This window comes from Vombatus ursinus, unplaced genomic scaffold (genome assembly GCF_900497805.2).
Source record: "Vombatus ursinus unplaced genomic scaffold, bare-nosed wombat genome assembly UNPS02012515.1, whole genome shotgun sequence".
NCBI classification, from domain to species: domain Eukaryota; kingdom Metazoa; phylum Chordata; class Mammalia; order Diprotodontia; family Vombatidae; genus Vombatus; species Vombatus ursinus.
Genome location: NW_020952293.1, coordinates 492,682 through 505,368, shown reverse-complemented (window position 1 = coordinate 505,368; position 12,687 = coordinate 492,682). Strand labels below are relative to the sequence as shown.

Below are 12,687 nucleotides of genomic sequence, written 5' to 3'. Positions count from 1 at the left end.
TCCTTCCTTCCTTCCTTCCTTCCTTCCTTCCTTCCTTCCTTCCTTCCCTCTCTCCCTCCTTTTTTCCTTCCTTCCTTCCATATTTTAACAGTGGGTGAAATTCAAAGACAAATAAGACATAATTCCCCACCTTTGAGGAGCTTAGATCCTCAAGACAGGTGAGGTGGTGGATGGAGCTTAAAGTGAGAAAGAAACCTGAATGTATAGGATGGGGTGCCATCTTTTCAATTAGAAAACAAAGGAAGTGAGTTGGGTGTTCTAGTATTCCTTGGTAAGTGAAAGACAGCAGGATGGTTTCAGAACTTCTGACAACACTAACATGGCTCTTCCTCCTCCTTCCCACCATTGGTGAAAGAAAGAAGAGGTTGAGGGGCAGCTAGGTGGCAAGGTGGATAGAGCACCAGCCCTGGAATCAGGAGGACCTGAGTTCAAATCTGACCTCAGACACATGATGCTCATTTAGCTGTGTGACCCTGGGCAAGTCACTTAACCCCAATTGCCTTGACAAAAAAGAAAGAAAGAAGAGGTTGGCACAGGGAAAAGAGCTGAGGTCTGAGAAATCAGGTCAGGCTCCTCCAGCTCCAAGTCTGCTGCTTACTGAGTCAGACGTTCTGTATCCTAAGGAACCCTTCCAGCCCTGCCATTCTGTGGTCTAAGCTAAGTTCTAAGTAGGTCTAAGCTGGAAAGTTCTGACATTTTGTGTTCTAAGGAGCCTTCCAACTCCTTATCATATCTATGATATGAGTATCTATAAACTAAGCTCTAAGTTCTAAGTATTTGTAAGCGGGAAAGGTCTGCCATTCTGTGTTCTAAGGACCTTTCCACCTCTGACATTGAGGGTGCTAAGGACGCTTTCAGTTCTGATAATGTGTTCTAAGACTCCTGTCAGCTCTAACATCCTATGTTCTAGGGGCCCTTCAGCACTGAGATTTTCTGTTTTAAGGTCTCTTCCACTTGACACACTATATCAAAAGGGTCTTTTTGGTCCTGACATTCTCAATCAATCAATGAACATTTATTAGGTGCCCACTATGGGCCAGGCACTGTGCTAAGCTCTGGGGATACAAAAAGAAGCAAAAGACATCTCCTGACTTCAAGGAGCATACAATTTAAGGGGGGAGATGAAATGCAAAAAAACATATACAAAGCAAGATATACACAAGATAAGTAGGAGATAATTAAGAGAGGGAAGACATTGGAATTAAGAGAAATTGCCATTGGGTCCCACAAGAAGGTGGGATTTTTATTATTGTTCAATTGTTTCAGTCAAGTCTGACTCGTTGTCACCCCATTTGGGGTTTTCTTGGCAAAGATACTAGAATGGTTTGCCATTCCCTTCTCCAGTTTATTTTACAGATGAGGAAACTGAGACAAACAGGGTTAAGCAACTTGCCCAGGGTCATATAGCTAATAAGTGAGGTCAGATTTGAACTCAGGTCTTCTGATTCCAGGCCTGGTGCTCTATCCACTGAGCCATCTAGAGGCCCATGGGATTTTTAGTTGAGACCTAAAAGAATCCAGGAGGTCAGTAGTAGGAGAGGTAAAGGAAGAACATTTCAGAGTTAGAAGTCTGAATGATCTTTGATTTTAAAAAAAACTCTTCTTGCACCCCCTAACTCAGTCAAGAGGATTGATTGAACTGGGCTTCTTTTTGGTGGCACGCCACTGTTGTGGAACAAACAGGAAATATTTTATTTTGAAAGTTTGAGGGAATTTCCAACTCCCTCTAGAGTAGAGATTCTTAATCTGGGGGCTGTGAACTTTTTTCTTTTTTAATATTTTGGCAACTATTTCAACATAGTTGATTTCTTTGTAACCCTAAGTATTTTCTTTTATGACCATTATTCTGAGATGTCCATGGACCTCCCCAGAATGCCTTAGGTGTCCACACCACAGAACAGGCTAAAAGCCTCTGATCTAAATCAGACTCAGGCTATAAACCAGCAAAATTAAAGAAGGGGATTACCTGTTTTGAAGGTATTTTTGAGGCAAGGTAAGATTGCTTTCCTTGCCAGATTAAATTTGTCATTGTTAACTGGACCAAAACCAGCCTCTAACCTGGGACTGGCCAGAGCCAACAAAGCAGGCCAGAGGCAGGTGTGTCAAGGATTAAATAAAAGTTTAATTAAATGTGAGGAAAATGCTTGCAAATGGAAAGCCCCCCTTCTGAGAAGGAGAGCTTAACATGCTGGGGCAAAGGTAGATCTTATGTACATCAAAAGTCACAAGTGGACTGGACCATGACACAATCATTCTTTTTTTTTGGGGGGGGGTGAGGCAACTGGGGTTAAGTGACTTGCCCATGGTCACACAGTTAGCAAGCCTCAAGTATCTCCTGGCTCCAGGGTCAGTGATCTATCCACTGCGCCACCAAGCTGCCCCAACACAATCATTCTTGCAGTTCCCACAGCATGGACATTGCAGGCATTCCTGGGTCCTGTGGGAACAGTTCTTAAGTTGATTTTCTTAAGTCTTTTTCTTTTGTGTCTTTTGCTGATTTTTAAAAATTAATTTATTTTTGATTTATCAACGATCACTTCCATAAACTTGATTGTCTTAAGTATTAAAGGTCATTGAGCTTTGTGATTATTCAGTAGGGTACAGAATCAGAGTTGGTGTGGCAAGAACAGGAGTGCAGTCAGTTATAAAAAAACAGAGATTGTGAGCACGTCAAGAGATGTTATGGATGGCTCCCAGAACCCTGGAAAATAGAGGGTGCTCCAACAAATCTAAACAGTTATTGATTAATATGAAAATCATAAATCCCCCAATGAACCAGTATCCCCTGGTACTGGCCAAAGCAATGCACTTTGCCAGAGGATGAGATCATCCAGAGCGCAAAGGATTGCTGTTATGCCAGGGTCAGTCATGGCAGGGCACAGCCTGCTTGTTGGACCTTAGCTCTGGGAAACAGGGTGTCTCCTAATATCTTGACAGCATCAAACCTCGCCTTGAGAGAAGTTGATCAGGCTGTAGAGACAGCTAACTGTTGGCTCCTCACGTGCTAGTCAGATTCAGACCCTTGGGAATTAGATTTCATTAACAACTCAACGGGTGGACCTACTGTGAATCCTGAGAACATAAAGGGGAAAAGAGGACAATTTCTGCCCTCAAGGAGCTGACATTTTATCTGGGTATGCAACATGTAAAGAGATACACAAATATAAGATAATTTGAGGAGGGAGCTAGCGGCACTAATTTCCAAGGGGACCAAGAAAGTCTTTCCATCGAGGATGGAACCTCAGATGAGTCTTGAAGAAAGCCAAGAGGTGGAAGGGAGAAGAGAGGACATTCCAGGCACAGCCTATGCAAAGGTGTGGAGGCAGAGAAATAGAAGAATGTAGAGGTCAGAGAAATAGTTCCATTTAGCTGGAATGTGGAGTGGATGAAGGGGAATAAGTTGAAATCAGTCCTGGAAAGGAAGGCTAGAGGCCAACTGTGCAAGTACTTTAACTCCCACGCCAAATAGCTTGTATGTTATTCCAGAGGCAATCGGTTGCTTCTGGAGATTTTTAATCAAGGTAGTGACATGGGCAGCTAGGTGGTAAAGTGGATAGAAGAATTGAGGTTGGAGTCAGGAAGACTCATCTTCCTGAGTTCAAATCTCCCTAAGACACTTACTAGCTCTGTGAGCCTGGGCCACTCACTTAACCCCTATTTGCCTCAGTTTCCTCATCTGTCAAATGAGTTGGAGAAGGAAATGGCAAACCATTCCAGTATCTTTGCCAAGAAAACCCCAAATGAGGTCATGAAGAGTCAGACTCAAATGAACCACAACAGTGACATTGTCAGACTTGTACTTAAGGGAGATATTTTGATAGGGAAGATGGATTGAACAGAAGAGAGACTGGAAACAGAGAGACCAATTAGGAGGTTATTGCAGTAGCCCAGGGGGGAGGTAATAATAACAACAATAATAATGATCGCTAACATTTATAAGCACCTACTATGTGCCAGGCACTATGCTAAGCACTTTACAAATATTATCTCATTTCTATGACGAGAACTGAATTAGGGGGGTGGCCACGTGAATAGAGAGAAGAGGGATGCAAGAGGTGTGGGAGAGGTAAAATTAAGACAAACTTTCTGGATATGTGAGGGGGAGGCTCAGAGGTGATTCCGAGATTGTAAGCCTGCATGATTGGAAGTATGATGGCGCCCATAACAGAAAGGGGGACATTTGGCGGAGGGGGAGGGAAAAGACAACAAGTTACATTTTGGACAATGTTGAGTTTGAGGTGCCTACAGTAATCTAGATGGAGATGGTCAGTAAGTAGTCATTCCTGGGACTGGAATTCAGGAGATGATGGATTTGGGGAAAATAGATGATATAATCAAGAGATTACGTAGGGGCATCATCTGCCTGGAGACGTAAGTTACCTGTTTGGCATGTCAGTGTTTCCTATCACTTCATCTTCATCCATATCCTGGCTCAGGACTAAAGAATAAGACTCCTTGCCTGCTTGTTTGCTTTAAGTAAGATGTCTTTCCTCCATTAAAATTGCTTGTACTCGTGAATCACTGGTAATGGGGTTGACTTCTCCTAATTACATCTTACACATCAGGTTTCTGGCTCAGCCAATGCTTTCACGCGCTGGCAAGCTTTCACCAAGGCATATTTATAGGTCTCATTGAATGAGGTCTCATTTATAAATGATTAACCTTCTCAATATAGGTTTGAGTTGTGAATATACTAATTGTTTTTCCTTGTAACAAGGAATGACCGTTTGGAGACCTTCAGTCCTTCTCTAAAAACATGGCCTTTGTTCTTGGGAATCACAAATGATATTTCTTTTTGAGTTATCTCAACTTCCTTATTCTGAAGCTTAAGGCTTTTGTGATTTTTAAAGGAAGTGATTAACAGAGCCAGGAACTCTATCATCACTGGGCAAACCCCCCTGGCTCAAAATCAGGAAAGTCAAGAAAAAACCAAACCCTTTGAGTTTCTTTGTTCTAAATGCCAGCCTGTCCCAGCCAGTTTGACCGGGAGCCAACTGGTTGACTCTGGTAAACCCCAGAAACACTGTTAGGTAACCACAAAAATCTGACCATCATGGAAATTCATTCATTCACTCAATAAAGAGTTATTAAGTACCTACTATGAAATTGTAAGCTGCTCGAGGGCAGGGACTGACTGTCTTTTGCCTCTTTTTGTATCCCCAGCACTTAGAATAATGTTCAGTACATAGTAGGTGCTTAATAAATGTTTATTGATTGATTGATAACTATGAGACTCAGTTTTCAGTTTGTAGAACAGTGAGTATTTTGTATCCAATACCGGTAACTAGTTCCTCAAAAATATCTTAGACAATACAGGGTCCAATTTGTTCTGATTTACAAATGATGTTTTGCAATATAATGGTAGATTTGTTATTCATTGAATTGATGACATTATTGGGTGAGAAGACATTGTTCTCCAGAACATTATAATGTGGGCTGTGCCTGTAATAATGCTTGCTCTGCCTACCCCTAGGGATTGTATGGCTCTGGGCAAATCATTTCCTCTTTCTGGGTCTTGGTTTCCTTGTCTGTAAAATGAGAGAGTGGACCAGATTCACTTTAAGGTGTCATGCAGCTCAAATGTCGTTGATCTTGAATTTATTCTGCTTCTCCTCCTCCCTCCGGTCCTATCATCGAGGCTAGCGTCACTCCTCTTTTTCTAGCAATTCATTGTTGTGATTGTAGTCAGGGAAAGATGATGTGCTTCTCTGGATGGGTTAGGAAGGTCCCAAGAGAAGTATATTAGGTAAGGTTCCCAGCTGCTTAGTGGCCAATATGGTCCCTGGGATGGCTTTACCGACATTCCTAGCCAGATGATTTCCATAAAAAGAGTTGGACTGAATACTGGCTAATGGCTCCTCTCCTTCCCCCTCTCCCACTGCTCCCTAAGGTCCTGGGTCCTCATGGGGCTGCTGAAGAGATACTTTGGGAGCTATCAAAGGCAATGCGTATCTCATTGCATAGCAGGAGCATTGAATTATAGCTGAGATCCTCACTGATGGCTGAAGGCAGATCAGCTGTAGGGCAGATGGGAGTATTTTTCATCTGGGGAATGTCATGGTGTGAGAAAGGTGGGTGGAGATATGGGACCCCCAAGCTTCTTAAACAGAGCAGGAGATATTTAGACAGAATGTAATGCTGAATATGGTATATTATATAATCTGTTAAATATAACAAAAATTAGTATATGGTACAACGCATTAATATATTATAATTACATTATACAATTATTATATTATATAGTTATAAAATATAATTATTATGATTATTAGTAATCATGATATATTAGTAGCAGCAGTAGTAATCAGAGAAAGTGGGTCTTTGAGAGCTATCTCTTTCTTCTATCTTTATAGGCATGATAATTCAATTAATATGTTTATCATACATTAGAATTCTAATAATGACCAATGTTATTAAAGGGCAGCTAGGTGGCAGCTGGGCCTGGAGTCAGGAAGACTCATCTTCCCCAGTTCAAAACTGGCTTCAGACACTTAGCAGCTGTGTGACCCTGGGCAAGTCACTTAACCCTGTTTGCCTCAGTTTCCTCATCTGTCAAATGAGCTGGAGAAGGAAATGGCAAATCACTCCAGTATCTTTGCCAAGAGAACCCCCAATGGGGTCGTGAGGAGATGAACACGACTGAAATGACTGAACAACAAAGATGTTATAAAGATGGAAATGGAGCTAGACGTTCAGAAGCCGTCTTCCTTGTCTTGACTCTGCTTTGCTTTTCCACTTAACTCGCTGATCAAAGTGCAAGGAGAGGCTACCCTCTTCTCCCGATGTCTTTAATAAATTAACGATTCCCTCTCCCCCAAATGGGGCCTTTCTATAAGTTCAGAGCAGAGGCTCTTAAACTGGGGTCCATGGCCAGCCAAGGGCTCTTTGGATATATGTCACAGGACCGTGAACTTGGATGGGAAAACAACTATATTTTAATTTTCACTCACCTCTAATGGAAATTTAGCACATTTCCTTTAATTAAAAAAAAAACACATTATTCTGAGAAGGGGTTAATGGGCTTGATGGGTCCATGACACAAAGAAAAGATGAAGAACTCCTAGTTTAGATGTTTTAGCTGAAATGGGCATTGTAGATAACTGTGGCAGAATGGGGAAGAGCCCTGGAACTGACTCGGATTCTGAAACTTCTCCTCACCCTTTGTGTGACCTTGGGCAAGTCACTTCAGTTTCCAGACCTCAGTTTCCTCATGTGTAAGATGGGAATAATAATGTTTCCATTCTAGTAGAGTGTAAGCCCCTTGAAGCCAGGGGACTGTTTTTCTCTTATGCCTCTGGCACCTAGTAAGCACTATAGAAATACTTTTGGCATTCATTGAATTGAATTACCTACCTCCCAGCATTGCTACGAGGATCAAATTAGATAAGCTGGTCATGTGTTCTGTATATACCAGTTGTGGGGTTGAAGATGATGACGTCAGTGAATGCATTGTTAGTTTTATAGTTTTGCATGAGCTTGGATATTCCTCTTATGGAATGAAGGAGCAGAACCAAGCAGAGTCAATGAGTCTATGACTGTTATTGTTGTTGGCAACTAGGCAGCTGGGTGGCATACTGGATTGAGTGCCAAGCCTGGAGTCAGGAAGACTCATCTTCGGGAATTCAAATCTGGCCTCGGACACTTACTAGCTGGGTGACCCTGGGCAAGTCACTTAACCATCCTTGCCTCAGTTTCCTTAACTGTAAAAGGAGCTAGAGAAGGAAATGGCAAACCACTACAGTATCTTTGCCAAGAAAACCCCCAATGGGATCGTGAAGCGTCAGAATGGACTAAAACTACCGAACAACAATAGGCACTATGAATGTAAGTACAAACCAGAAGAAAGATAGTCTCTGCCCTAAAGGAGCTTACATGCTAATGGGGGAAGACAGCCCAAGGAAGCGAGCTGAACGGGTGGAGATGAGTCAGCAACGCAGCCTGGGGAGGAATGAATACTCAGCTTGGCCTGGGCTCCCTCCTTTAAGAGAAGGTTCTGGGAGGAACCAGCCAATCAGAGGGAGAGGCCACAGGTGCAGAAGGGTGCTTCCAAATGCTCCAGGGATGGAGTGTGCTTTCAGGATGAAGAGGTTTTCTGGCATGACAGAGAGAGTCTTCTGGAGATGAATCAGCATCAGAGAGATAGTATTGCTTCTCCCAGGTTTTCCAGGAAGTAATCCGGGTCCTTCCTGGAAGCCTGGGAGTGTCCCCGCAAGAAGATCCCTCTTTGCAATGGATCCAAGGTAGCAACTTTATAGCCTGAACCCCTGGAAACTCTAGTTCATGATCCAGTGTCCGGCTGGCTCTGCCCATTTAAGGTAAAATGCATGAGATAAATTCTAGACATTGATTTAACAACAGGAGACAGATGAAAAATTTTTTCATACCTTCAGGGCTTTTATTTCAACTTTCCCCTTTCCCCCCAAAATCGAAATTCCATTTAGCCTAGTTGATTAGGGTCATAAATTTGTACCTTCAGTTTTCACTGTAAGTTTCTGGTTTACCTTGGAGGTTGTGACATCTCAGGAGAAAGCCAGGAAATCCAAGGGTACTGATGGTGCTCCCCTGATAACTTACCTCTATTGTATGTCTGACCCCTTTTCCTTCCCCGGTCTCATTAAGAGAGAGCTTCTAGACAACTGTAAAGTAACTCAACTTTGCATTTCCTCGCCTGGCTCAGTTGGTGCTGCAAATGCCAGGGTATTTAAATAAGGCAATTTCCTTCAACATCTTAAGTGTTTGTGATCCCAGACAGGAATTACAGAGTAAAAAACCTAAATGAACCCAAGGACATCCTATAAAGGCACAGAGCTTTAGCAAGAAAAGGAAACATTGGAAAACCCAGTTCTCATCCAAATTCTTTCTAGTTTGACAAAATGGTGATTTATAGATGTTTAGATCTAACCCAGCCAAGGGAAATCCTCAGCTATCTTGCCCAATCCATACCCCCAAGAGAATCCCCCTACAGCACCACCTTTGCCTGAAGACCCACAATAAAGTGGAAACCACATTTTCCCCGGGCTACTCATTCCACTTTGATATTGCTTTAATTAGCAGGATGTTTTTCTTGAAATCAAGCTGAAATTTTGATTTCTATGATTCATAGAATTAGACACTGCCTAAACTGAAAAAACCCTTAGAGATTATGGTACATTGGGGAAAATGCTAGATTTCATGCATTGGAGGACCTCTTCCACTTACTACGTGTAGGACTTTGAGCCAGTCACTTAAACTCTCTGAGTCTCAGTTTACTCATCTGTAAAATGAAGGAATTAGACTAGGTAACCTCTGAATTGCCTTATAACTCTTAATCTATGGTCTAGTCCAACTCTTATAGGGGAGAAAACAGAATCAGTAAAAGAAAGTGACTTGCCCAGGGTCACACAGCTAATTAGTGTCAATGCTCGTACAAGAAACCTGATTTCTAGACTTTTAATCCAGTGCTTTTTCCAGTTGGTATTGTTATAGCCTAAGCATGAGGTGATAAAGAACTCAGGCTGGGGTGGTGTCAGTAGAAGTGGAAAGGATGGTGTGGATAGAAAAGATATTGGGAAAGTATAATTGAGAGGATTTCATTGGATATGGAGAATGATGGAGAGGAAAGAATCAAAGATGGTGGCTCTGATGGTGGGGACTAGGGTGACTAGAAAGATGGTGGTGGCATTTTTCTGCCTCAGATAATTCAGATAATTTTTTTAAAAAATAAAAACATTGTTAAATATTTTGTTTCATTTCTTTTTAAATTTTCTTTTTAAAATTTTATTTATTTTATTTTTCAGTTTGTCAAGCATTTATTTTCTCTCCCCTCCAATCTTTCCCCAATTTAGAAAAAGAAAAACAAAACTTTCAAAACAAATATGCACCGCCAGCCAAAACAAACTCCCATATTGGCCACATCCAAAAATTTATGTCTCATTTTGCCAGCCATTACCTCTTGGTCAGGAGCCAGGTGGCAGACATCTTTAGTCCTCTGGAATACGTGGTTGATCATTGTTTTGATCAGAATTTTTAAGTCTTTTAAAGTAGTTTATCTTTACAATATTGTTGTTGTTGTAGATAAATTATTCTTCTGATTCCACTCTCCTCACTCTGCACCAGTTTACATGTCTTCCCAAGTTTCTCTGAACCCCACTCCTTTAATTTTTCTTATAGTATAATAGTATTCCATCAATCCTTATATTATAATTTATTCTGTCAATCCTCAACTGAAGGGCCCTCTCTTTAGTTCCCAGTTCTTTGCCAAATTTCTTTGTGTATAAATGGATCCTTTCCCTCTTTCATTGATCTTTTTTGGGGGGGGTGTAGAGGCAATTTGTCCATTTTCTGACATTATTCCTTCAGATGGTTTAGGCATCCCTGTCCTCCAGAGGCCCTAATTGCTCAAGTCTTGAGTGGAGACTGGCTAAGCCCGTACCCAATGCCTTTCAATCTGAACCTTCACCCTTGGGTTCCGCGCTCCTCTTAGTAATGCATCTCCAACTATAGCCACATCTGTGATATTAAATGGGCATCAATCACTCTTGTTCCAGTGTTCCCACTGCTGCTTCAAATAGAGGGAAACATCTACAATCTGAAGTTCAGTGTTCATTTCTAGGTACCACATTTTAAGGGAAATAACCTGGAGGGTGTCAAGATGGAGCTGACATATTCAAGGTACATGAAGAATAGATGAAAGAACTGGAATATTTAGCCTTGAGCAGAGTAGCCTCTATGTATAGCACATAGGTGACATTTAGGAGATAAATAGCTGTCTGGCAATGCAAATGAAGAAAGACCATCCCTGCTCTCAAAGAACTTGTATTCTAATACGAGGAGACAACGAGAGAGAGAGACAGAGAGAGAGACAGAGACAGAGAGACAGAGAGAGAAAGAGACAGAGACAGAGACAGACAGAGCGAGACAGAGACAGAAGGGGAAGGGAGGGGAGGGGAGGAAAGAGGGAGAAGAGAGGAGAAGACAATTTCAGTTGCAAATCAAATGGAAAGGTCCATTGTCCTTGGGGTAGGATGGGAGGCAGATGGTAATTCATCTTCTTTAGTGTCTTTCCGTTGATAAAATCATATAGTATTCACAGTACCCGGGACTTAAGTGGTGAGAACTACTTTTCTAGGTCTTCAATAGTTGTGGCTTCTGGGGAGGGGGAAAGTGTAGTATCTGCAAAGCTGTTGTTAGATCACACCTTCACAAGGGTCCCTTCCTATCCATCTCATCAAGGAAATTGTGCAGTATCTCTTCTAGGCATACATAGAGTTTTTGTTTCAGTTGTTTCTGACTCTTCATGACCCCATTTGTTTTCTTGGCAATGTTACTGAAGTTATTTGCCATTTCCTTCTTCAGTTCATTTTATAGATGAGGAAACTGAGGTAGACAGAGTTAAGTGACTTGCCCAGGGTCATACAGCTAGTAAGTGTCTGAGGCCAGATTTGAACTCATGAAGATGAGTCTTCCTGATTCCCAGCCCAATGCTCTATCCACTGCACCACCTGTCTGCCCAAATACAGAACAGATTTCCCATGTTGTTGACCCAGGTGAGAAATCCAGTTAGTTTTCATATAGCATACCATTTTGTACTCCATTTACCTATTAATTAATTTGGAATTGAGAAGTCTCACCATCTGGATTTTCCTAGGGGGGATAGATATCTGGGGGTGCTGCTATTCTAAGGGCTCTTGGTGGTGGCAGGGATGGAGGGTTCCTTCTACACGAAGGTTGGTTCCCTCAGACATATTGAGTGCTCTCTAATTTGTGAATAGGTTGACATGGTGAAAGAAAGATGGTTCCCTTTAAAAGCTTCATGCCCTTGACCTCCACTTTGGGGGAGAAGAGGCCCCACCTGCTGCCTGGAAAGTTGTCCCTAATGACACAGTTGACAAACGATTCTGGCTTCTGGATTTCTCATTTGCGGAACTTAGACGCTGCCTCCTTGGCACCCTCTGCATCTGGCTGAAAATGTCTTGAATTTCTGTCCAGGAAGAAGCTGCCATCACAGGATGAGGAGGTGGAGGAGCTCAAGGCCTTGTCTCCGGCGCAGTCGCCCGTCGTCACCTGGTCTGGCCCATCCAGTCCCCAGGGACAGGAGTGAGTTGGAAATTTCTCTAGTATGATTAGCCAGAGCTAGCTCAGCATTCCGGTGGCTCTTTGGCCATAGATCATCAATAATGGTGCATCTTGAATATTTTTCGGGGGGAGGGGGAGAGAAATTAGTTCGTTTTGTAATGATGTTAAGCAACATGTTTAGGTCTTAAAGGTTAAATGTGAGAGATAACATGCTGTGGTTTGCACTCAGATGACCTGGGTTCAAATCTTAGTTCTGATACTTGAATGAATGACTGAAAGGCAGTTATTAAGTGCGGCTGTGTGCTAGATACTTGCAATCTGTGTGACCTTACTCAAACCATGGCCTCAGTTTCCTCATCTGTAAAATAAAGGGATTGGACTAGAGGTAATCTCTTCTAACTCTATTTATATATGATGCTATTGCTCCTTTCTCATAGGTGAGCAGAGTGTCTCACACAATTTAGTATTCAGTCTCTCATTGTTAAAATTTACATTCCTTCTTTCCTCTTTCTTTTTTCCTTCCTTTCTTCCTTCATCCATCCATCCATCCATCCATCTACCCATCTATCCATCCATCCATCTATCCATCTATCTATCTATCTATCTATCTATCTATCTATCTATCTATCTATC

General features: G+C 42.0%; 1 protein-coding gene across 1 annotated transcript in view; it reads left to right on the top strand.

The window, feature by feature from the left end:
* The window catches only part of CNGB1 (cyclic nucleotide gated channel beta 1), a 97,161-nt gene that overhangs the window by 48,039 nt on the left and 36,435 nt on the right, over window positions 1-12,687 (top strand). Inside the window, exon 11 of the mRNA XM_027857909.1 lies at window positions 11,968-12,075. Within this exon, the coding sequence (XP_027713710.1) occupies window positions 11,968-12,075 (108 nt within the window). The remainder of the gene's footprint in view (window positions 1-11,967; window positions 12,076-12,687) is intronic.